This window comes from Mizuhopecten yessoensis, unplaced genomic scaffold (assembly GCF_002113885.1).
Source record: "Mizuhopecten yessoensis strain PY_sf001 unplaced genomic scaffold, ASM211388v2 scaffold673, whole genome shotgun sequence".
NCBI classification, from domain to species: Eukaryota; Metazoa; Mollusca; class Bivalvia; order Pectinida; family Pectinidae; genus Mizuhopecten; species Mizuhopecten yessoensis.
Window position 1 is genome coordinate 376,891 of NW_018403664.1, and position 25,186 is coordinate 402,076.

The following is a 25,186-nucleotide window of genomic DNA, read 5'->3' on the forward strand; positions in this document are numbered from 1 at the left end:
CCTAGAAATATCAACTAGAAGTTAACTCACTAGGAATGTCGACAGAAGGCACATACATAGCTAATTCCCTAGAAATATCAACTAGAAGCTAACTCATTAGGAATGTCGACAGAAGGCCCATACATAGCTAATTCCCTAGAAATATCAACTAGAAGTTAACTCACTAGGAATGTCAACAGAAGGCACATAAATAGATAATTCCCTAGAAATATCAACTAGAAGCTAACTCACTAGGAATGTCGACACTAGGCACATAGATAGCTAATTCCCTAGAAATATCAACTAGAAGTTAACTCACTAGGAATGTCGACAGAAGGCACATACATAGCTAATTCCCTAGAAATATCAACTAGAAGCTAACTCATTAGGAATGTCGACAGAAGGCACATACATAGCTAATTCCCTAGAAATATCAACTAGAAGCTAACTCACTAGGAATGTCAACAGAAGGCACATAAATAGATAATTCCCTAGAAATATCAACTAGAAGCTAACTCACTAGGAATGTCGACACTAGGCACATAGATAGCTAATTCCCTAGAAATATCAACTAGAAGTTAACTCACTAGGAATGTCGACAGAAGGCACATACATAGCTAATTCCCTAGAAATATCAACTAGAAGCTAACTCATTAGGAATGTCGACAGAAGGCCCATACATAGCTAATTCCCTAGAAATATCAACTAGAAGTTAACTCACTAGGAATGTCAACAGAAGGCACATAAATAGATAATTCCCTAGAAATATCAACTAGAAGCTAACTCACTAGGAATGTCGACACTAGGCACATAGATAGCTAATTCCCTAGAAATATCAACTAGAAGTTAACTCACTAGGAATGTCGACAGAAGGCACATACATAGCTAATTCCCTAGAAATATCAACTAGAAGCTAACTCATTAGGAATGTCGACAGAAGGCACATACATAGCTAATTCCCTAGAAATATCAACTAGAAGCTAACTCACTAGGAATGTCAACAGAAGGCACATAAATAGATAATTCCCTAGAAATATCAACTAGAAGCTAACTCACTAGGAATGTCGACACTAGGCACATAGATAGCTAATTCCCTAGAAATATCAACTAGAAGTTAACTCACTAGGAATGTCGACAGAAGGCACATACATAGCTAATTCCCTAGAAATATCAACTAGAAGCTAACTCATTAGGAATGTCGACAGAAGGCCCATACATAGCTAATTCCCTAGAAATATCAACTAGAAGTTAACTCACTAGGAATGTCAACAGAAGGCACATAAATAGATAATTCCCTAGAAATATCAACTAGAAGCTAACTCACTAGGAATGTCGACACTAGGCACATAGATAGCTAATTCCCTAGAAATATCAACTAGAAGTTAACTCACTAGGAATGTCGACAGAAGGCACATACATAGCTAATTCCCTAGAAATATCAACTAGAAGCTAACTCATTAGGAATGTCGACAGAAGGCACATACATAGCTAATTCCCTAGAAATATCAACTAGAAGCTAACTCACTAGGAATGTCAACAGTCGGCACATAGATAGCTAATTCCCTAGAAATATCAACTAGAAGTTAACTCACTAGGAATGTCGACAGAAGGCACATAGATAGCTTATTCCCTAGAAATATTAACTAGAAGCTAACTCACTAGGAATGTCAACAGTAGGCACATAGATAGCTAATTTCCTAGAAATATCAACTAGAAGCTAACTCACTAGGAATGTCGACAGACGGCACATAGATAGCTAATTTCCTAGAAATATCAACTAGAAGCTAACTCACTAGGAATGTCAACAGAAGGCACATAGAAAGCGAACTCTCTAGAAATTTTAACTGACGAAACACAGAAAGCGAACTCCCTAGAAATGTTAACTGACGAGGAACATAGAAAGCTAGGTCCCTGCGATGTGCAGAAATATTAACAGACTGAACACAAACAAAACTTACTGACTAGGAATATTAGCAGACGAAACACAGGATGTTAACTTCATATAAATGTTAGCTGACTAAACAGAGAAAACTAACTCCCTGGAAATGTCAACTGTCGAAACTAAAAAGAAGTTAACTCCATAACCCCTTATGAATGCTAACAGACAAAACACCGAAAGCTAACTCTTTAGAATTGTTAACTGTAGAAACACAGGAAGCTAACTCCCCAGAAATGCTAACAGTCGAAGCACAGAATGTTAGCTTCATATAAATGATAGCTGACTAAACCGAGAAAGCAAACTCCTTGGAAATGTTAACTGTCTGAAAATAACCCCCTTGGAATGTTTACAGACAAAACACAGAAAGCTAACTCTTTAGAATTGTTAACTGCAGAAACATAGAAAGCGAACTCCCCTGAAATGTTAACGGTCGAAACAGAGAATGTTAATCCCATACAAATGTTACCTGACTAAACAAAGAAAGCGAACTCGCTGGAAACGTTAATTGTCTAAACATGGACAGCTAACTCCTTGGGATGTGCAAAAACGTTAACAGATTGAACACAAAAAAAACCTCAGTGAATGTTAACAGACTAAACAGAGAAAATTAACTCACTGGGAATGTTAACTGACTAAACAGAGAAAGCTAACTCCCTGGGAACGTAAACTGACTAAACATAAAAAGCTAACTCCCTGGGAACGAAAACTGACTAAACATAAAAAGCTAGCTCCCTGGGAATGTTAACTGACAAACAGAGAAAGCTAACTCCATGGAAACGTAAACTGACTAAACATAAAAAATCAACTCCCTGGGAATGTTAACTGACTAAACAGAGAAAACTAACTCCCTGGGAATGTTAACTGACTAAACATAGAAAGCGAACTCCTGGGGAATGTTAACTGACTAAACAGAGAAAGCTAATTCCCCGGGAATGTTAACTGACTAAACATCGAAAGCTAACTCCCGGTGAATGTTAACTGACTAAACATAGAAAGCTAACTCCCGGGGAATGTTAACTGACTAAACAGAGAAAGCTTATTCCCGGGGAATATTAACTGACTCAACATAGAAAGCTAATTCCCGGGGAATGTTAACTGACTAAACATAGAAAGCTAACTCCTGGGGAATGTTAACTGACTAAACAGAGAAAGCTAATTCCCGGGGAATGTTAACTGACTAAACAGAGAAAGCTAACTCCCGGGGAATGTTAACTGACTAAACAGAGAAAGCTAACTCCCGGGGAATGTTAACTGACTAAACAGAGAAAGCTAACTCCCGGGGAATGTTAACTGACTAAACAGAGAAAGCTAACTCCCGGGGAATGTTAACTGACTAAACAGAGAAAGCTAACTCCCGGGGAATGTTAACTGACTAAACAGAGAAAGCTAACTCCCGGGGAATGTTAACTGACTAAACAGAGAAAGCTAACTCCCGGGGAATGTTAACTGACTAAACAGAGAAAGCTAACTCCCGGGGAATGTTAACTGACTAAACAGAGAAAGCTAACTCCCGGGGAATGTTAACTGACTAAACAGAGAAAGCTAACTCCCGGGGAATGTTAACTGACTAAACAGAGAAAGCTAACTCCCGGGGAATGTTAACTGACTAAACAGAGAAAGCTAACTCCCGGGGAATGTTAACTGACTAAACAGAGAAAGCTAACTCCCGGGGAATGTTAACTGACTAAACAGAGAAAGCTAACTCCCGGGGAATGTTAACTGACTAAACAGAGAAAGCTAACTCCCGGGGAATGTTAACTGACTAAACAGAGAAAGCTAACTCCCGGGGAATGTTAACTGACTAAACAGAGAAAGCTAACTCCCGGGGAATGTTAACTGACTAAACAGAGAAAGCTAACTCCCGGGGAATGTTAACTGACTAAACAGAGAAAGCTAACTCCCGGGGAATGTTAACTGACTAAACAGAGAAAGCTAACTCCCGGGGAATGTTAACTGACTAAACAGAGAAAGCTAACTCCCGGGGAATGTTAACTGACTAAACAGAGAAAGCTAACTCCCGGGGAATGTTAACTGACTAAACAGAGAAAGCTAACTCCCGGGGAATGTTAACTGACTAAACAGAGAAAGCTAACTCCCGGGGAATGTTAACTGACTAAACAGAGAAAGCTAACTCCCGGGGAATGTTAACTGACTAAACAGAGAAAGCTAACTCCCGGGGAATGTTAACTGACTAAACAGAGAAAGCTAACTCCCGGGGAATGTTAACTGACTAAACAGAGAAAGCTAACTCCCGGGGAATGTTAACTGACTAAACAGAGAAAGCTAACTCCCGGGGAATGTTAACTGACTAAACAGAGAAAGCTAACTCCCGGGGAATGTTAACTGACTAAACAGAGAAAGCTAACTCCCGGGGAATGTTAACTGACTAAACAGAGAAAGCTAACTCCCGGGGAATGTTAACTGACTAAACAGAGAAAGCTAACTCCCGGGGAATGTTAACTGACTAAACAGAGAAAGCTAACTCCCGGGGAATGTTAACTGACTAAACAGAGAAAGCTAACTCCCGGGGAATGTTAACTGACTAAACAGAGAAAGCTAACTCCCGGGGAATGTTAACTGACTAAACAGAGAAAGCTAACTCCCGGGGAATGTTAACTGACTAAACAGAGAAAGCTAACTCCCGGGGAATGTTAACTGACTAAACAGAGAAAGCTAACTCCCGGGGAATGTTAACTGACTAAACAGAGAAAGCTAACTCCCGGGGAATGTTAACTGACTAAACAGAGAAAGCTAACTCCCGGGGAATGTTAACTGACTAAACAGAGAAAGCTAACTCCCGGGGAATGTTAACCGACTAAACAGAAAAAGCTAACTCCCGGGGAATGTTAACTGACTTAACAGAGAAAGCTAACTCCCTGGGAATGTTAACTGACTAAACAGAGAAAGCTAACTCCCGGGGAATGTTAACCGACTAAACAGAAAAAGCTAACTCTCGGGGAATGTTAACTGACTTAACAGAGAAAGCTAACTCCCTGGAAATGTTAACTGACTAAACAGAGAAAGCTTATTCCCGGGGAATGTTAACTGACTAAACATAGAAAGCTAACTCCCGGGGAACGTAAACTGACTAAACAGAGAAAGCTAACTCCCGGGGAATGTTAACTGACTAAACATAGAAAGCTAACTCCGGGGAACGTAAACTGACTAAACAGAGAAAGCTAACTCCCGGGGAATGCTAACTGACTAAACAGAGAAAACTAACTCCCGGGGAATGTTAACTGACTTAATTAACCCTCTCTAACTCCTTTGGAATGATAGCAGACAAAACACAACTTGACTTGCATCTTGTCAACTTTAATATGCCAATGTCATATATTTAGACAAGCACAACACTTTAATCAGCAAGCTACAAGACAATAGTCATTACCTTTGCTTTTTAATTGTTTGAATGTTCTAAGAGATTTGACATGTGTAACCTGCAAGTGGGTTAAAGCTTCTAATTGTTATTTGAAAAAAACATCTAGTCCTTCATACCAGCAAAATACAGACCCTTTAGTTGTTGATGAAATAATATATTCTTGATACTTTCATGCATTTGAATGAAGATGTCATTTATATGAATAAATTTAACAGTTTATTATTTTGGAAAGTAAGAGCCCAAATATCATTACCCTAAGCTACAGTGTGTGGTTTAACTGTTTCAATAAATCCTTTATAGTTTGTAATCCATCAAACCACTTTGACTAATGTATGTCAAGGTAAAGTATTTGATCAAATGTAATAGTCCTTCAGACTAGGGCCAAGTATGTCTCTTAATTAGAACTAGTTTGAAGATTTAACAAGTGACCACATTGACCATGAATATGGGTCAACGCTATTTATATGTACAAACTAGCCAGCCTTTTCTCTCAGAGTGTTACCGGCCATATATCATTACTCTGTGGGTAAATAGGTGACCTTTACAGATTTTGATACTTTTGAACCTTATGTATGACCTTGATACTGGGGGATGGGGCCGCGGTGGTCAAGTGGTTAAGGCATCTGACATTCTTTGTGGGGCACTCACCAGGTACTGGGCCTTAAGTCATTGTTTTTTCTCCGTGAAGTCTGGCTTTCATCTACCACCAAAACCTGGCACATCCTTAACTGATCATAGATGTTAATTTGACACAAAACACAAATAACACAAAAACCAAACCAAACCTTGATAAGGGGACAAGGTCCTTTGCTTTAATAAATAGAATAGAATAACTCTTTACTCCTGTTAGCAGCAGACAAAATATCTGTGGTGTAGACATCATGGTTAATTAGTAGTAGTTTGAAGACTGTTAAACAACTAACGTCTGTGACTAAGAATGCAATATAATTTATATGATTAAACATGATAGTTCCTTTACGTATCAAATGAAGTACAGGCCAAAAAACATTACTGTAGGATATCATGAGGTTCATTAGAAGAACTTGTTAGCAAGTTTCAACAAACCCCTGTGAACTTGAATATGGATAAAGGTTATTTATTTGATCAAACATTATAGCTCTTTATCTATGCATGCTACAGGTAAAATATCAAGACCCTGTTCCAATTTTTTTAATGTTGTTTAAAGATTTGAACATATTCAATAGCTCTCCGCCCTGGCATGATATATATGTAAACTATCATGACCATTGTATTTATGTGCATCTTATTATTTGAACTAGTTTGATATCTGTAATCTTGAAAGTGAGTCGGCGTCATTTTTCAGTCCTTTATCCTAATAATCTACCGGTCAAATATATGAGCCTAGGCTTATGATTCCTTAGAAGTCAACTGAAAATTTTAGGATACTTGACTCCTAGCCTTGAATGAAGGTTAAGGTAATTTATTTCAACACGTAAATATTAACAAGAGTTCAAATGCTTGTGGCTTTGTTGTTAACTGTCTTTGTCAGAAACACTTAGTCCTGTGAGAATGGGCATCATCACTTATCTCCAATGCAATTATATTGTCAAACAGTGTCCGCCCCTATTACCTGTTATGGAAAATTGTTCAAAATAACTTGTAGCTCTTCACCCCAGCATGCTTCGATCCACAAACTGTGATATATATACTAGGCCTCTTCGCTGGTCAGAAGATAAAGTGTTTGACACATATGTCACCCATTACCGTAAAAGTGGTTTACAGTAATTATTTGTTTGAACAAATAAGATAGCCCTTCATTTCAGTAAGCTAATGGAAAGTTTAATGTCCCAAGGACTTTCGTTTATTCAAAAGTAAATTTAAAGGCTTCAATATATTTCAACCTCGTTATTATCAGACTATTCGTGCATTTGTTTGCAATCCGGTGTCAAATTTATTTTTTGTTCAAATAACTACTTCTGAATAACCAAAAGGTATCTAGGGTAATGAAAATAATTTATTATAATTATGTATAACATGCATGTTCAATAGCTTAAGAGTTTGGAGTTTAAATACAATCTAACTTATTTTAGTTACATTACGAAGTACAGGCGGCATTTGTAAAACGTGCCAATGTATCTCAACCTGTGTTGTAGTATGATCTGCAAGATTCCCTAGGCGGATATAATGTTTATCGATCAAGACAAAAATCAAAACAATCAAGAAAAAGTAATAATTTATTAATATGTATTAACATAATACAAGTAAACAAAATATGCCTCACAGTTGTGCGATCATTGTTTATGGAAAAAATTGAAACAAAGAATGTTAAATAATCAATATATCTGTTCCAGTTTCCTTATAATACAGATGTGCACTTGTATTGTGTCCATCAACTTTGAAGAATGTTCACAGATGTGGTCTTGATGTAGAATAATTTCCAGAAAGAAAAAAACCAGGAAAAAATTAGTCTGCATTAAATGTAGAATTCAGTGTAAAACGTAGAACTGTTGTACAGGCTACGTGATTATTGTTAAATGATGAACAGAGGAAGAACACAAACTCTAGTACTGTCACATTCCACATATACATACAGATGTGAAAAAATGAATGTGTAGGTGAAGCTTTCATTTTTCTCTTGTCGCCGTTTTTTCACTATGACATGTCTTTTTTTCTTCTATTCTTGGCATGCAGCACCGTATAATAGTGAGCTCGTATAAACCACATCCACATATGGTGCACCGCCAACAAGTCAGTAAACCCATTATTATTATTTTTTGCATAATGTAAGCTCTCCTTCATTATTTCTTATTGTCCTTGACTAGGAATATACAAGTCGTTAGAAAGATAAACGTGATTGTTGCGGTAGATAATCCAACATACTGGGTTGTACGCTCTTCTCTTTGATTTTTTATTGTATATAACTAACACGTCAATGTATAGGCAAACGTGAGGGCTGTGGTAGAGGTTTTGGATCATAGCCTATCCTTTCGTGGACCATTTCCGTCCTACTTCGACTGTCCATGTTTCCTGAGGGTGGTTGGATTTGTTCTAGCAGCTGCTTCTGTTTATTTTGTTCTTCCTTTTCCCTCTTCATTTCAGTGTATTCCTGAAAATCGTCGAGTTTCAACTCAATTCTAGTTGGGTTCCTTCTCATCATTTTGAAAGAAAATAACCGGATCCAATACACATTAAGAAAGGTAAAACCAATATGGTCATCAAATCCGGAAGGAAAATAAAAAATAATGTCTTTATTATATTTTTCTCTTCATTGTGCAAAATAATGACCTAATTAATTAAGAAAACAAGTAATATTTCAATTATGAAACTCATAAGGTTATTTTTATCCATATAGGGCAAAAGTATGACAAACAAAATAATATCATCCGGAAAATATAGGGTACCTGATGGTTTATAATTTATATATTGCTAAAATGGCGCCTTCCATGAAGCGTGCAACACACGTATGAAGCAAATGTCTGAACGGAGCAATTACCTACACGTTTTTAAGGTAGATTTATTATTCTTTAATCATTTTGTGAATATGGTTCCATATGTAGTTCCTTTCATATTGATTGTGTGTTTTATTGGTAAGGGAATGACGACTATTATTATAATGTGACTTCAGAAGAAACGTTCCCCTCAACTCAAGTCCAGTATATAGCTCCTAGTAGTAATATTAATACCCGGCCTCCTCTGCCCCTGCCCGACGCAATTTATATAAAAAATATCTCGTCGTCAGAAAGCTGTACGTTAACGCAGCTAGTCGATCCGTACCGACTGGACTCGGGGGAGAGGAGGACTGGAACGTTTCTTCAATGTTAAAAATGAAGAATCTCTTTCTCCTATCGTTGTTGTTAAAGGGAATAAACAAGGTTAGAGTGTGAAACATGCACACCTGATAAATACAATATATATGTAATACATATGACAAACCAAATCTTACACGACGACCCCACCAACCCAGGCCCAACTCTATCTAAATCAGATATTTATAACGATAGAGTTTCTATTGTTATAAATCTCTGATTTAGATAGAGTTCCTACATGAATTAGATTTGTTTTGTTTTATACGCATACAAACACTTATCTGCTACAAAGGACACCTAAAAACATTCATTCTTTCCACACACAATAACACAATGGAATCTCCTTCCCATAGCAGCAGTACACTGACAACACTAGTACAGTACTAGAACTTCAAGGCACACATACCCCATGCAGCCCTTGCATCTCTCATCACTCGCTAAAGTGTATGCCAGCTTTTACCTTTTAAAAATACCCTGCACGAAAAAAACCCCATCCAATCACTGAAAATAAACCCTTTTTCACGCCTCTCGTCTGTGATAGGACCACCGAGGACATAATCGTCAACATTGATGGAGCACCCTAAAGAAGAAGAATATATATATACTTATGTATTTTCGATTCAATTAATTATAAGAAATTCAAATGAAGTTGTTTGATTAGATGTCTGTTCTGTTGAAAAAAAATCATTATAGAAACAAAATTTCAAACTCACTTAGGAGAAAAAACTGATTTACATTCACATTATATAAATATAAACTATGTCATTATTTTGTCTGTTAAAGGTCTACTAAGATTTAAAGACATGAAATATAATTATCAACCAAGAGGTGTAAGTGCAAACAAGTAACTCATTCAAAGGCCAAGAAAAGTTAATTATGTCTGACGATGAGGAGGAAGCTGTTCTCCACTTTCGACCAAACAAACCAGTGCTCTATGGAAGTTTGGAAGACAAAGAACGGCAGCGATTGGCTAATGTCAAGACTTCAGGATCTCTGGCCACCGACGCGATTGAAGCAGGAAAAGCAGCAGGAAACATTCTTATAAGTGATGGTAGGTTTATACCGTTTATCTTATAAGTGATGGTAGGTTTATACCGTTTATCTTATAAGTGAAAGTAGGTTTATACCGTTTATCTTTTAAGTGATGGTAGCTATAGGTTTATACCGTTTATCTTATAAGTGATGGTAGGTTTATACCGTTTATCTTATAAGTGATGGTAGGTTTATACCGTTTATCTTATAAGTGATGGTAGGTTTATACCGTTTATCTTATAAGTGATGGTAGGTTTATACCGTTTATCTTATAAGTGATGGTAGGTTTATACCGTTTATCTTATAAGTGATGGTAGGTTTATACCGTTTATCTTATAAGTGATGGTAGGTTTATACCGTTTATCTTATAAGTGATGGTAGGTTTATACCGTTTATCTTATAAGTGATGGTAGGTTTATACCGTTTATCTTATAAGTGATGGTAGGTTTATACCGTTTATCTTATAAGTGATGGTAGGTTTATACCGTTTATCTTATAAGTGATGGTAGGTTTATACCGTTTATCTTGCATGTACACTAGTACTGTACATAATGACATAGGTTGTTTCCTTATAAAAAATGCTGATATGGAGATGATTTGATCATCAATTGTTATGTTGAGTTGTAAGAGCTGATACTGCATCAGAGATGTGGGGGGTGCCCAATAGGAATCACTGAATTGTATGTTCTGTCCAAGCTTTGGTTTCCAGAGATTATTTTGAAATCCAAAGGACTGATCTTTCTGAAATTTCACATGATGATACATCATGACATGCAGATGTGCTATAGGGGTTTTAAAAGTTTTTTAGTTCAGGTAACTGTTACTAATATGGCAGATTTTAATTGTGCATAGGATTATGGTCGCCTTCAAGTTAAAGGGAATTTCCCTATAACTCGGCGTTAGAACTTGATGTTAGAAGGAATTTCCCTTTAGCTCAGTGGTAGAGTGTCTGACTAGGAACCTGGTGGTTGTGGCTCAATCCCCGGTGGAAACACTGCTTTCTTTTCTGTTACACTAAATATTGCCAATGGATTTATATGTTCCTTATCTAGCATTCAAAAGACAGCTTTTTTAGAATTTGATATGGTGATACACGGTGATATGTAGATGTAAAAATATTCTAAGGTCATGGTCAAGGTCACTATTACTAACAAGAGGCCCATTGGGCCTGTATCGCTCACCTGTTCCTTTTGTTACATGTAACTGACATATACAATGTAGGTAGCTTCTGACCAAATTTGGTAACTAAAACACCAGACATTTTAACATCTCTTAAACGCTTCTTAAGATATTGTTGTTTGAAATTTGAATTTTAAAGCTTTTAATCCATGTTGACCTTTGACTCCGGCTAGCACTTCAAAGTTGACATTTGACCTAATTACTGCAATAAAGAAAACGATTCACAGCTGGTCTTCATTACATACCGAAGTATCATGACTAGGCCAAATGCTTCTAAGGATATCGTTTTTTGAAGTTTTTAACATATTTGACCCCTTTGACCTTGAAACTAGATCAAAGTTATTTTAATGAGGAAACTTTATAGCTCTCTATCCCTGGTACCTTATGGCCAAATATATATTATGACCCTGGGTCTTATGGAACATGAAAAGAATATTGTTAGAGCTTTTAACCCATGTTGAAGTTTTACCCCTGACTAGCACTTAAAGTTGACCTTTGACATCATTACTGAAATAAAAAAAAGATTTGCACTGCTGGTCTACATAAAATACTCAAGTATCATGACTAGTCTCCAAATGGTTCTTAGGATATTGTTGTTTGAAATTTTTAACATATTTGACCCCTGTGACGTAGAAAGTAGGTCAATGCCATTTTAATGAGGAAACTTTATAGCCCTCTATCCCTGGTACCTACTGGCCAAATATATATCATGACCCTGGGCCTTATGGAACTTGAAAAGAAGATTGTTAAAGCTTTTAACCCATGTTGACATTTGACCCCAAACTAGCGCTTGGCCTCATTACTGTAATGAAGGAAAAGATTTGCACTGCTGGTCTACATAACATACTCAAGTATCGTGACTCTATTTTATAAAGATGCTCGAGTGGTGCCAAAAATATCTGTAAATAATAATACCGGTAGTGACCTCAACCTTTGAATAGAATACTAAAGCCCCTCCACCACCTCATTGCCTTGGGATAATTGGCAGTTAACTAAACATATTGCCACTTAAGGTCATAGGAGTGTTTTGATAAATGGAAGTAGGAAGTACATCCCTAGTTGAAAATCCAATGCAGGGAGACAGTATCACAGTTTCCGCATATTCTAATGTTTAATATTAAACTGATGAATATTGTATGTTTGTTATTGACAGAACAGTGTTTTCTCTCAATATTAAAGTATTTCAAAGCAATGCAGGCATTAATTCCGTTTTTTTTTATCAATGAGCCACATGGGTCCATTTTTCTGTGCTTCAGGAAACCAGCTACCTATTTCACTACTGTGAAGTTTTTCAAGAAAGATAACTCTTACCTGCTATTACAATGTGCATATGGTTTTATCATAAAATGTCAATTTTTAATCGTTTATAGATAATTTATTTGACATAGTTTCAGCATTTATTAAATTGATATACATTAATGCAATAATAATCTATGGCAGTATCATTTTTATTGACATTATTTTGCAAAAATTGTGTCTTTCATTTTTTTGTCAAAAATCCCTCCTTTTTTCATAAATTTCCATTTAAATTCCTTAAAATTATGACAACCTATTTTTTTTTGTTGCAGAATTTTTCTTTTGCTTCAAAGCAATATAATTACAAAATTTGAAGAAATTCTACTGACAAATGGCGACAATCCTATTACCTTAAAACTATACCATTTCTGTACCATTTCCCTCCAAGAAAATCAATGTTTTTTAGGTAAGAGTTACTTCCCCTGTTTAACAAATACTAATATATTGATACAAGTTTTTACAAGTAAAATAAAAAATAAAAATCTTCTTTGCTTAATTTAAGTATTTAATATACATTAACCATTAGTAAAATAAAATGTTAATTGCTGTAAATTTGCAACAGTGTTTGTATAAAATAATCAAGGAAGGAAAGAAAGTTTTAAAAATATGATAGAGGTTGTATATGAACACTTTGTCGTAAGGTACAGTAATAACAAACACGTGTTTCAAAACTAAACACTCCATTTTTGACCAGGTTTTAGGACCTTATCACCTAAGTAAACAAGTTATCACTAAACAATCCACACTAAATTTGCTACTTTTTGATCCCTGAGTGCTATTGCTGTATTTCTCAGTTGAGCAGGGAAATTAATGGAAGGCAGCCTGTAACTGCAGTCTCAACTAAAGTTACAAGATCACAGAGGGATTTTGGTCCCCATCATTGTAGCAGGCTGGTGTATGCTATCCTGCTGACATTTCAAATTTCCCAGGTTAATTTAAAACTTGGACACTGGCTATATCTACATGTACATGTGTTTGGCAACTTTGAAAAGATTTTATTAACGAGGGCGATATTAGTTTAACTGAATCTGTTTTTGTTTATTAGTTGCTTACATTGATGAACCAAACAATAACTTATGCAGCATTATGAATTATTGATTTCATATCACATATGTTAAGTTATTTGGTAAGAAAGAAACTATTATTAGTAACTGACATGTGAAATAGTAATATCATTATTATTGAAAATGACATTTTCATTCCTTTTTATCTCTATTTGATCAAATGTTCACACAATCCATGTTGAAACAAATCAGTTTTTCAAAACTTTAGACCTTAAAATCAATTATAACAGTGCATATGTGTACGTTTCATTTCTTCATTTACTGAATTTTTACAACTTATAGCAAAAAAGGGACATAGACACTCACACTAAGTCACACATATCTTTATCATCATCATCATCATCATCATCATTTATTGACATTCGTACATGTGGACACATCTGTTATCATCATATACCGGTACGTGTTATTGGTACTCACATATAATTTGAATACAACAGTGAACACACACGGACACACTGTCAGAGACATATATAGGTTTGAGATAGAGTTCCTATATTAACTCTATCACACGGACACACTGTCAGAGAAATATATAGGTCTGAGATAGAGTTCTTTTATTGACTCTATCACATGGACACACTGTCAGAGACATATATAGGTCTGAAGTAGAGTTCGTATATTAACGCGAGCACACGGACACACTGTCAGAGAAATACATAGGTCTGAGATAGAGTTCTTTTATTGGCTCTATCACATGGACACTCTGTCAGAGACATATATAGGTCTGAGATTGAGTTCCTATATTAACTCTATCGCACGGACACACTGTCAGAGACACATATAGGTCTGAGATAGAGTTTTTATATTGACTCTATCACACGGACACCCTGTCAGAGACATATAGGTCTGAGATGGAGTTACTATATTAACTCTATCACACGGACACTTTGTCAGAGACATATGTATGTCTGAGATAGAGTTCCTAACTTTCACACCGACACACTGTCAGAGACAAATATCGGTCTGAGATAGAGTTCGTATATTGGCTCTATCACACAGACACTTTGTCAGAGACATGCGTAGGTCTGAGATAGAGTTTTTATATTGACTCTATCACACGGACACACTGTCAGAGACAAATAACGGTCTGAGATAGAGTTCGTATATTGGCTCTATCACACAGACACTTTGTCAGAGACATATGTATGTCTGAGATAGAGTTCCCATATTAACTCTATCACACGGAACTCTATCTCAGACATATATAGGTCTGAAATCGAGTTCGTATATTAACTCTATCACACGGGCACACTGTCAGAGACATATATAGGTCTGAGATAGATCTGATGATTGTCAGCTGTAACATTGTTAAGATGATGGTAGATAAATCTGGTGATCGCCAAATGTTACCCCATAATAAACAAATTGTCAATTTTGATAGGTGGTTGCTATATTATTGAGAATGAGTGTGAAGTTCCAAGACTGTGTCATGTGGTACTGGGATATAGACAGGTTTTCTGTATTGCTTAAGCCTAGATTACTACATGTATTACAGTTTTATGTTCTTGTTACAGGGTCCAGATATGAGATTAGTGATCATGTAGACCAATCAGATCTGTTGGCAGAGCTAGAGAGGAGGAAAAAGGTGCTGTATGCTTTGTTTTTTTCTTCTGTGAAGAATTCTTTCTGTGTTCTTTCATCTCCAGATCAACACATATCTATTATTTTGTTCCTTGTCAAGATCTATTACTAAGAAATGTGATTTTTATTTTCGAAATTTTTCATTCTTGTGTGATTTTTCATGATATCCCTGTTAAGATATCCAGGGAAATATTTTGTTAAAAAAAACACCAGGTCAGAAATACAAAAGGAATTGCACATCATTTTAGAATTGTTTATATAACTGTATTTGATCTTTGCAGGCACGTCACATCCATGTGTCTACAGATGATTCTGAAGTGAAGGCCAGTCTACGACAGCTGGACGAGCCCATATGTAAGTAGAACTCATACTCGTATATTTCAAAGTGCAACTTTTAAGTATTCAAGAAATTACAGAAAATTCTATGTCATCACCTGTCCTCTGTCAATGTACAGTACTTATTTGATACAGAACATGTATATATATATATTTATTGGTATTAATCACATGATAACCTTGTTATTCAGTGAAGAACTTGTGTAAATTGATCTATTTTGACATGATAATGTAATTCTCCCTTTTTTGACTTGTGCCTGCAGGCTTATTTGGTGAGGGCCCTGCTGACAGAAGAGAGAGACTTAAAAAGTTACTGGCACAGATAGGTGAGGATTCTCTGAAACAAAAGAAGGAAGAAGAGATACAACTCAAGAAGAAAAAAGCAGAGGTATGTCTTTATCGTGTGTTACCTGCAGAAATATATCACTATAACAGGTGCTAGTGATACAGTTGTTAGTATGGTATCTAATATAAGTCAGGTACCCTTCCTAAATCAAACAGCTCTGTCATTGTTGTCCTACGTAACCTTTTGGCCACTCTTTTCTTTATGCAACTCCAACACCTGGGTAACTCAGCCATCATTTCCAAGGCCTGATGTGTTCTTCAATGAATGATTACTGCAACTTGTAACCTATATTAGAATATTTCAATTCTAAATTAATTGAATCATTCATATTCACCAAACCTGGACACCTTTACAACACTTCAAAACGTGTTTCTGATCCATTGTGAAATAAGTATGAAACTTAGCAGATGGACGTTTTATTTTAGTAAATTTTGTCAAGAAAATGTGTTTATACTGGCTTGTGATGTTGATGTTTAAGAAAGACTTTATCAATCTCTTATTGCACAGGAAAATATAACCTGGTACCATGAAGGATCTAAGAGTTTAAAAGAGGCCCGCTACTGGCTAGCTCAGTATTCTATACCAAGGTAAGGTCCCAACTGGTTACACCAGTAACTCATATCAAGGTAAGGCCACGACTGGGTTAGCACAGTGCTTCACCAATGTCAACCCTCTAGTGCTCAATAACAGGTTACAAGATGAAACATATAGCAGATTATAAATAAAAACATGTTCTGCAGAGCTAAGTCACCAAGATCCAGTTATAAACCAGATACTGAACCAATGACTAAACAGATAGATACTTGGGATACTTAGTCGTGCCAATATGCAATGGGGTCAGTTCTATATGGAGAAGCATGGATTTCAGTTGACTCATAGCATTTATCAATTTCAGAAGTCAAAACCTTTTCCCCTTAAACTTGGAGAGTCAAGACACATGTCAAATAGACATTTCCTTTCAAATCCAAGAGTTAAAGCCAATTTTGGGAAGTCAAAAAGAGACTCAAGGGTTTATTGAAAGCCCTGAATAAGGAGACCGTAAAGTTCTAATTTGCTGACAGGTTACAAATTACTGGTGATCTGCGTTAATACCAAGTATTATTAGCAATCACCCTTAATACAAGACTCCTTACAGGTGCTTGTTTCTTCTGTAACTCATATACATTTGTGTTGCACAATTAGTAGTGATTATAAATACAGAAAACCATCCCCTTGGGTACTTTCTGAACACACCTAACACCTATGCACTCGCCGAACTGTACTTGGTTTGATTGTAATTGTATAACAGTGTACTGTACCAGCAAACAAGTACATATTACTACTGAGTATATTTGTCTCTGTTATCGTCAGTTATGCAGAAATAAAGCGGTGTATTTTTCAGACCTATGTCAATTCTCTGCAGATGTTTTACATGTGGTGTGTTTACATGATGATTTTAATGGCAGGGCCAAGACCAGATTGGGAGCTCAGAAGCAGACAAAATTCATTCCTACCACACAAAAGAATGCTAAGACACAGGACATACAGAAACGTATTGGGGTAAGTATTGATGTCTATTTGCATGTCATATAAGAAAGGAACACAATTTAGTTTGATAAAACCCCTGTCCCTTGTAGTAATAAGTTATGTATGCTGAAGATTTTAATTTACCAGTATTTAACAGGTAAATGTGCTAATTCTCTAATTTTGTAAGAAATGCACAAAAACAATGTTAAACTTAAATCTACGACCAAGTATTGATATTTGTACATAATAACTAAAATAGGAAGACAGATTGAAGGATAACTGACTTTATGGGTTATTTGCTATTGTTTACCTGATGTCTGTTGTCTTGCAGGCTGTATCCAATGAATGCAGTCAGATTGGAGACAACCGACCCCTCTCATACTGCCACTTCAGTCCTAATGGTAAAATACTGGCAGTGTCCTCATGGTAGGTGTGGCAGAGTTGGTGATAATGTATTTGTACAATTGTTAATTATTTATTTATAAATCCTGTCAGCATTATCTGACCAGATGTGCCAGGTAGCGACTAAGGCTACCTATCACTGATTTGTCAGTATTTCTACATAAAACAAGGTTGATTCACACATGTATTTTAGGTTATACTTAAAAACTGAATACATGGATAGGATCCCGGGGACCACAGTTCTTGATTTAATGTTGTTTATCTGTCACTTAACTCCAAAACTATACATTTTGAATGCTGTTTATTAGATTGGTCCACTTCTGATCCAAGTGAATTGATTTATCACAGAACATTTCTGTGCCTCATAGATTGTTTCATCCAGGATATGCAGAAGCAGCCTAAATGAAATTATTATTTATTTAAACTTGTATGAACAGGTCTGGTCTGTGTAAGCTGTGGTCAATTCCTGACTGTGGGCTGATTAGACAACTCAGAGGTGAGTCATTGACTACCGGAGATACAGGTGCCCTATAGTAATCAGTCTGTCTGTCTGTCCGTCCAAAAATTTTGTTACTGGCTGATAACTTTTGTATTTATTGACCGATGTACATAAAACTTGGTCAAGATGTTCAGTTCACAAAAATACATATTGAGTTAAAAAGTCAAGGTCACAGGTCAAGGTCATTAGGTTCAAAGGTCAAGGTCAAATTTTACATCTTTTCACTGATGAACATTTTGTTATGACATTATGAAGCAAAGTTGATCAGAATTAAACAAGGAGTCAACTGACCAAAGGTCAAGGTCATCGGGTGAGGGGTCAAGGTCAAATTTTGTAGCTTTTCACTGGTGAACATTTTGCTATGACATTATGAAGCAAAGTTGTTCGAAATTAAACAAATAGACACACAGAGGTAAAAAGTCGAGGTCAAAGTGAGGAGTATTAGTTTGGAGTGAAGGGTATTAGTTTGGAGTAAGGGTATTAGTTGAGAGTGAGGAGTATTAGTTTGGAGTGAGGAGTATTAGTTTGGAGTGAAGGGTATTAGTTTGGAGTGAGGAGTATTAGTTTAGGAGTATTAGTTTGGAGTGAGGAGTATTAGTTTGGAGTGAGGGGTATTATTCGTGAGTGAGGAGTATTAGTTTGGAGTAAGGGTATTAGTTTAGGAGTATTAGTTTGGAGTGAGGAGTATTAGTTTGGAGTGATAAGTATTAGTTGGGAGTGAGGAGTATTAGTTTGGAGTGAGGAGTATTAGTTTGGAGTGAGGAGTATTAGTTTGGTGTGAGGAGTATTAGTTGGGAGTGAGGGGTATTAGTGGGGAGTGAGGAGTATTAGTTTGGAGTGAGGAGTATTAGTTTGGTGTGAGGAGTATTAGTTTGGAGTGAAGGGTATTAGTTTGGAGTAAGGGTATTAGTTTAGGAGTATTAGTTTGGAGTGATAAGTATTAGTTGGGAGTGAGGAGTATTAGTTGGGAGTGATAAGTATTAGTTTGGAGTGAGGAGTATTTGTTTGGAGTGAGGAGTATTGGTTGGGAGTAAGGGTATTAGTCGTGAGCGAGGGGAGTCTAGACCAACGGGTATTAGTCAGGAGTGAGGGGTATAAGTCAGGAGAGAGGGGTATTAGTTAGGAGAGAGGGGTATTAGTTAGAGTGATTGTCTAGAAAGTGAATGGTCTGATTGATTATTGTTGTTTAGAAACATCTTGGTTGACATGTTTTTTTAGTAGAGAAAATTGTGACTTTTGGGTCTACATAGTAAATATACTGTTATCATGAGGCTACAGAGATAGATATATTCGATCAGTTGTCTCAGAATGAACCTCTCATTAAGTGGTTTAACTTTTTACAGGACACAATGGAAACGTAGGAGCAATAGTCTTCCATCCTCAGGCCACTGTCTCACTAGATGACAAAGCCTGCTGTATGGCTTCATGTGGTCAAGACGGATCGGTCAAGCTCTGGAATCTTGTCAGGTAATGTCAAAATATATTTCAATCACCTTCAGAATAAAATAATGTAACAAAATTATGGGTGAGTGGGAGAACCACGCCGTGTTACAAGAAACTTTTGCCCCATCAAACTTTTGCCTTCATTGGTAACAATTCATATTTGTCCAGTGTTTATTTCGCCTTTCACATGTGATTACTGTATATGGTAAGTAGGCTGTGTACTGATATTCGCTGTCATTTCGCCTTTCACATGTAATTACTGTATATGGTAAGTAGGCTGTGTACTGATATTCACTGTCATGATAAATTGATCCTCATCTCGGAGAGTAAAAAGGGTGACAAATTTCTGGTTTACAGTACTTAAATCAGCCTTATTATGGCTTACAGTTTAGTTACTCTACCAAAGCAGAAGGAGGAAAGGAATCTATAAAATATTATATAGACTAAGACTTTAACCCTGTCACACTGAGATAAACCCCTTACCCAGATATCTAGACACTATCTTCAGTGCATAGTATTGACGGAGTGTGTATCTAACACCTGATGTTTGTTACAGTGAGGAGCCTATGGCAGACATAGAGGGACATGCCCCCTATAGAGTATCCCGCCTGGCCTATCATCCCTCAGGACGCTTTCTTGGAACCTGCTGGTAATGGATTATAACTCCCCCAAATTTGTATAGGTTTCAATCAAAGTTTTGGTGTGCATGGTCAAAAGGGGGCAGACACATCTTTAGCTGCTCCTATTCTAATGGTGAAGTGTTTCAGTGTTTTAGACCAATTCACCATCAAAGACAGTATCATGTTCTCTGATTTGCTAAGCCAACACACTTTCACAAGGCCTTTGGTGGCCTGTTGAAGCATGTAGGAGGTACAGAGCAGATTTTTTTCATCTACAAATATGCTCTATATCTGTATATTGATGAACCAGTATGCCTTTTCAGTATAAAGTCAGCTAAAACATCTTTACAATATGTGTTATACCTATACTTTAGGTACGGAATGTTAGAATACAAAAGAGTAATTCTATATGACTGGAGTTTCCATGATTAGTAGCATGAGTGCAGTCTCATGGTTGTTGAAATCAGTATTATAGTGTTCTGTTGACAGTTTTGACAATTCCTGGAGACTATGGGACTTAGAGGCTCAGGAGGAGATTCTGCACCAGGAGGGACACAGTAAACCGGTGTACGACATAGCCTTCCAGAATGATGGGGCTCTGGCTGTCACAGGGTAGGCTTCCAACTCATGTCTTGTATATTAAAGAATATTGAAATATTTGTAAATACTGTAGTGAAGTGGCTTAACTGATAATATTTTCTTATGGTAACTTATGGTAACTTATGGTAACATAATAGTTGTAGATCTGTAGGCAAATAGTCACATACCTATAAGCTACACTATATCTATGAGTTTTATTAAAATGTTGAAATTGATCTTGTTTGATATGTTTATTTAAACATACTGTATTGTTACAGGAAAATATTGATAAAGGAACTGCTGTAAGTATTTAGCATTGATATTGTAGCAGACAAGGAATAAGAGGGGAAATACTGCCATACTGGCAAGCTAGCTCTCCCAGTGATGCTGTATAACCCTGGGGCGCGCTCACTAGTTTGATGTTACAATACAAATAGTCTGATACAGAACGAACAGTCAGATATTAGTACTCCTAAGTGTATGTTCGATGTTCATATGTCACCCTATAAAACCTGTGTTACAGGGGTATGGATGGATTTGGACGAGTCTGGGATCTACGCACTGGACGCTGTATCATGTTCATGGAAGGTCATCTAAAAAGTGTGCTAGGAGTGGACTTCTCTCCAGACGGGTAGGTAATAATAACAATTTGAGGTTCTTATATACCGCTTTATCACAACCTAGTTCGTAGGTCGTCTCAAAGTGGTTCACTAATTATTATCCGTGGTTATAAGGCCTTTGCAACCAACCAATATCTTTCTCAACTCCGTGGGGAGCATACAGCCGGTGCTGCCATTTCGGCACTCACAGCTAGCATTCAACAATTCTAGCACTGCCCAACCACATACTCATTTACAGCTAAGTAGACTGGAACAAGCGAAGTAAAGTATCTCACTCAAAGATACAACACAGTGCCGTGCCGTGACTCAAACCCGCAAACCCTTCGGTCACGAGCCCGGCGTCCTACAACTAGGCTACCGTGTCTCCATAACTGAGGTATGTGAGAGTAGGACCTGCTATTACCTCTCCAGACTTGTAAGGTCACAGAAAGTATGTCAAGGTTGCCTACTGCCATCTCTGATCTCTTACCCTAAAGTTCAATATTTTAAATTGCTCCAGTTTGAAAGGGAATTTTCAGAAACTGCATTATGTCACAGTACCTAAATAAATTGAAAGCTTGATGAATGTAGAGAGTGATAATTAGTCCCTCACCAGCACTTCTGGAGGAGACTATAGGTTTACAGTCCATTTGTAAGGGTAATATCTCATATATTCTGTCTGCCAGATTTTGTATGCCAGTTCCTTTTGAGAAAGCAGAGAGCTGCTTACTATAAACAGAGTTATGGTTAATCCCCTAACCAGCACTTCTGGAGGAGACTATAGGTTTACAGTCCATTTGTAAGGGTAATATCTCATATATTCTGTCTGCAAGTTTTTGTATGCCAGTTCCTTTTGAGAAAGCAGAGAGCTGCTTACTATAAACAGAGTTATGGTTCTTTGTTCAGTGTGCTTAACTCATTTACCCCTGAAGACACATTTGAACTCTTCCAATTCAAAGATTGAAATAGTTCATTATGAAATGTGAATGAGTTAACATAGTCCTGGTCATGTCTCACATACGTTGTATCCAAAAAATGCCAAATTTTGTATATGAGTGCATACTGAAATCAGATCTCTAATTACAAAGAAATGACCCTTTGTCATCTTTAAATACTTCAGTTTATTCTTGCATTTAGCATGGTTTGGCCATCGTCTAAATAGACATTTCAATAGAGAAATTGCAAATAATAGATAATTTACCTCAATCAACAATGATTGTCATGGTCAGTAAAGATAATTATTGATTTTTACAGATATCACATTGCAACTGGCAGTGAGGACAACACAGCTAAGATCTGGGATCTACGGCAGCACAAGTGTATCTATACCATCCCCGCTCACACTAACCTTGTCTCCAAGGTCAAATTCCAACGTAAGTCACTACCCAGTACAAGTGTATCTATACCATCCCCACTCACACTAACGTTGTCTCCAAGGTCAAATTCCAACGTAAGTCACTACCCCGGACAAGTGTATCTATACCCTGTTCACACTGTTCACACTGACCTTGTCAATATAAAAGTCAAGTTCTAACCTAGGTCACTGACTAATGTGAGTGTATCTATACCACCAAGCCATGTCAACCGTGTCAGAAAAATGTTAATTGTTGCATATTTTCTGTACAATATGTGTGAATGATATTGTGTTATTTTGTTATAGCGGATCAGTCCAGCTACCTGGTGACATCTTCATATGACTGTACATCAAAGGTAAGCCTCATCAGTACTGCAGCATTGTGGGGATTTCATTGAAACATTGTTGTCCTGAATACTGCAAGATGGTTAGGATTCTGTGGAAATATACTGTTGTTACTGTTGGCGAGGTTGGACTCAAATAAGTGTACAGCTCGGTGAATAAAGACATCATGACTGGTGGGAGACTATGGATTGTTTTGCAATGCTTCACCTTACTTAGCCTTTATCTTACAGTTCTGGTTTATATAGGAGCGGGGGGTATTAGTTAGCCTTTGCCATACAGATCTAGTTATTGTTGGCGAGGTTGGGTTGGGAATGGGCTTCAGTGTTAATATTTAGGTTGTCAATACTGTAGGCAATACAGAAGTGCAGGGATTCAGTGCCATAGGATATAATTGATAGTGTAGGTTATCCAGCAGAAGTGTTTGGTGTAAAGGTTCTTTGAGATGAGCTTGTCCTAGGATTATAGTTTCCATACCTTTTTGTTTCCAGATCTGGGCCCATCCAACCTGGGCACCACTGAAGACCCTGGCAGGTCATGAGGGTAAGGTAATGGCAGTCGACATCTCACCCGACCGCAAGTACATAGCCTCAGTGTCATATGACAGAACATTCAAATTGTGGGCAACAGACAGCCAGGGAGGACTCTAGATCATAACTACTGCCAGAAATGGTTTGTACAACAAGACAGTCACACATGCATTGCCTGTGCCACACAACGGAACAGTGTGTACAACAGGACATTTACACATACTGGGTCTGTATGTCATCGAAGTGGTGATAAGAAATGTTCATAAGTGACAATTTCAACAGCAGGATGAGGCCAGTCTGTCATACAATAAAACACTTTCACCATGTCATTCATACATACAGGGCCTGAGTGTCAAACAATGAGATGGTTGTGTTACTGTGTATATCAACACATACAGAGCCTGTATGTCGTAAAGAATAAAGTAGTAGATGTCAATCATTGATGTCCAAATCAGGATTCTCTTTCACTTTGGACAGTGTATCATCATTCACGATGCTCCAGAGGTTATGCTCACATTCACTCTCTGTACGTTAGGTCGATGATACCATTTTTACTAGTTTGTTGCTTTGATGTACATCAAAAGAACTGTGCGGCAACATAATGGTAAAACAAACTGGCTGTGAAGTCTGGTGTCGCTCCTAGGTAAACTTTAAAACACAGGTATCGGCCTTAACTTGCGATTTGTCAGTTTTTTTTACCCAACACCAATCAGACAGCTATCTTGATTCCTTCAATTAAGCGCTTACTTGACATATTCCAAAAGTGCAGAGAATGTAAATGAGCGTAACCCCCGGAGTATTGAGGATGGTGTATCATTTGATTATCATGTTCACATAAAGTGCCCTTTTATCACAGGATTGTCATCATGTGCATATCACAGGACATCGTCTACATCTCACACCAAGTACAAGGACATTTGTTTATATGGCAGCTGTTGTATTAAAGTCATATACAACAGCAAGTGAATGATATTGAGTTGTGGATGGTGTTATGTTAAAAATGTACAGGTTCTGTTTATCATGAAATCATTAAATAATTATTATTAAATGTATGATGGACATTTCATCACAAAATTGACTGATGTATTTTTAGCATCAATCAACATGCTGCATTACAAAATAAAATTCAATTTAATTTTATGTGCGTGTTGTCTGGTATATATATCTGAGATTTAATTCCTTTTTCAAATTATTTCAATTAATCCTATAACTCCTGATATTCAAAACTGTTAATGTAGTAACTCCTGGAAGGTGTTGTGGTAGAATAATAAATGTGGCTCTGGAGAGTAATATGTTTACAGCAGTCATCTGCCAGATTTTTATTTAAGCTGATATTCACACCTAATATGACACATGTTGTATTTATAATTATCTCATCAGATATTTATGTTCTTTAATACATATACATCAG

General features: G+C 36.9%; 1 protein-coding gene across 1 annotated transcript; it reads left to right on the top strand.

The window, feature by feature from the left end:
• The first annotated feature begins 8,682 nt into the window (after positions 1-8,682).
• Positions 8,683-24,909, top strand: LOC110451713 (U4/U6 small nuclear ribonucleoprotein Prp4-like). Its single transcript, XM_021499857.1, has 16 exons — positions 8,683-8,766; positions 9,848-10,115; positions 15,153-15,223; positions 15,501-15,573; positions 15,819-15,943; positions 16,409-16,488; positions 17,347-17,440; positions 17,739-17,833; positions 18,247-18,305; positions 19,652-19,775; positions 20,308-20,400; positions 20,861-20,983; positions 21,474-21,581; positions 22,804-22,922; positions 23,210-23,259; positions 23,737-24,909. The coding sequence occupies exons 2-16, from the start codon at positions 9,941-9,943 to the stop codon at positions 23,893-23,895; spliced, it is 1,548 nt and encodes a 515-aa protein (XP_021355532.1). The 5' UTR covers positions 8,683-8,766; positions 9,848-9,940; the 3' UTR covers positions 23,896-24,909.
• Positions 24,910-25,186: the final 277 nt, after the last annotated feature.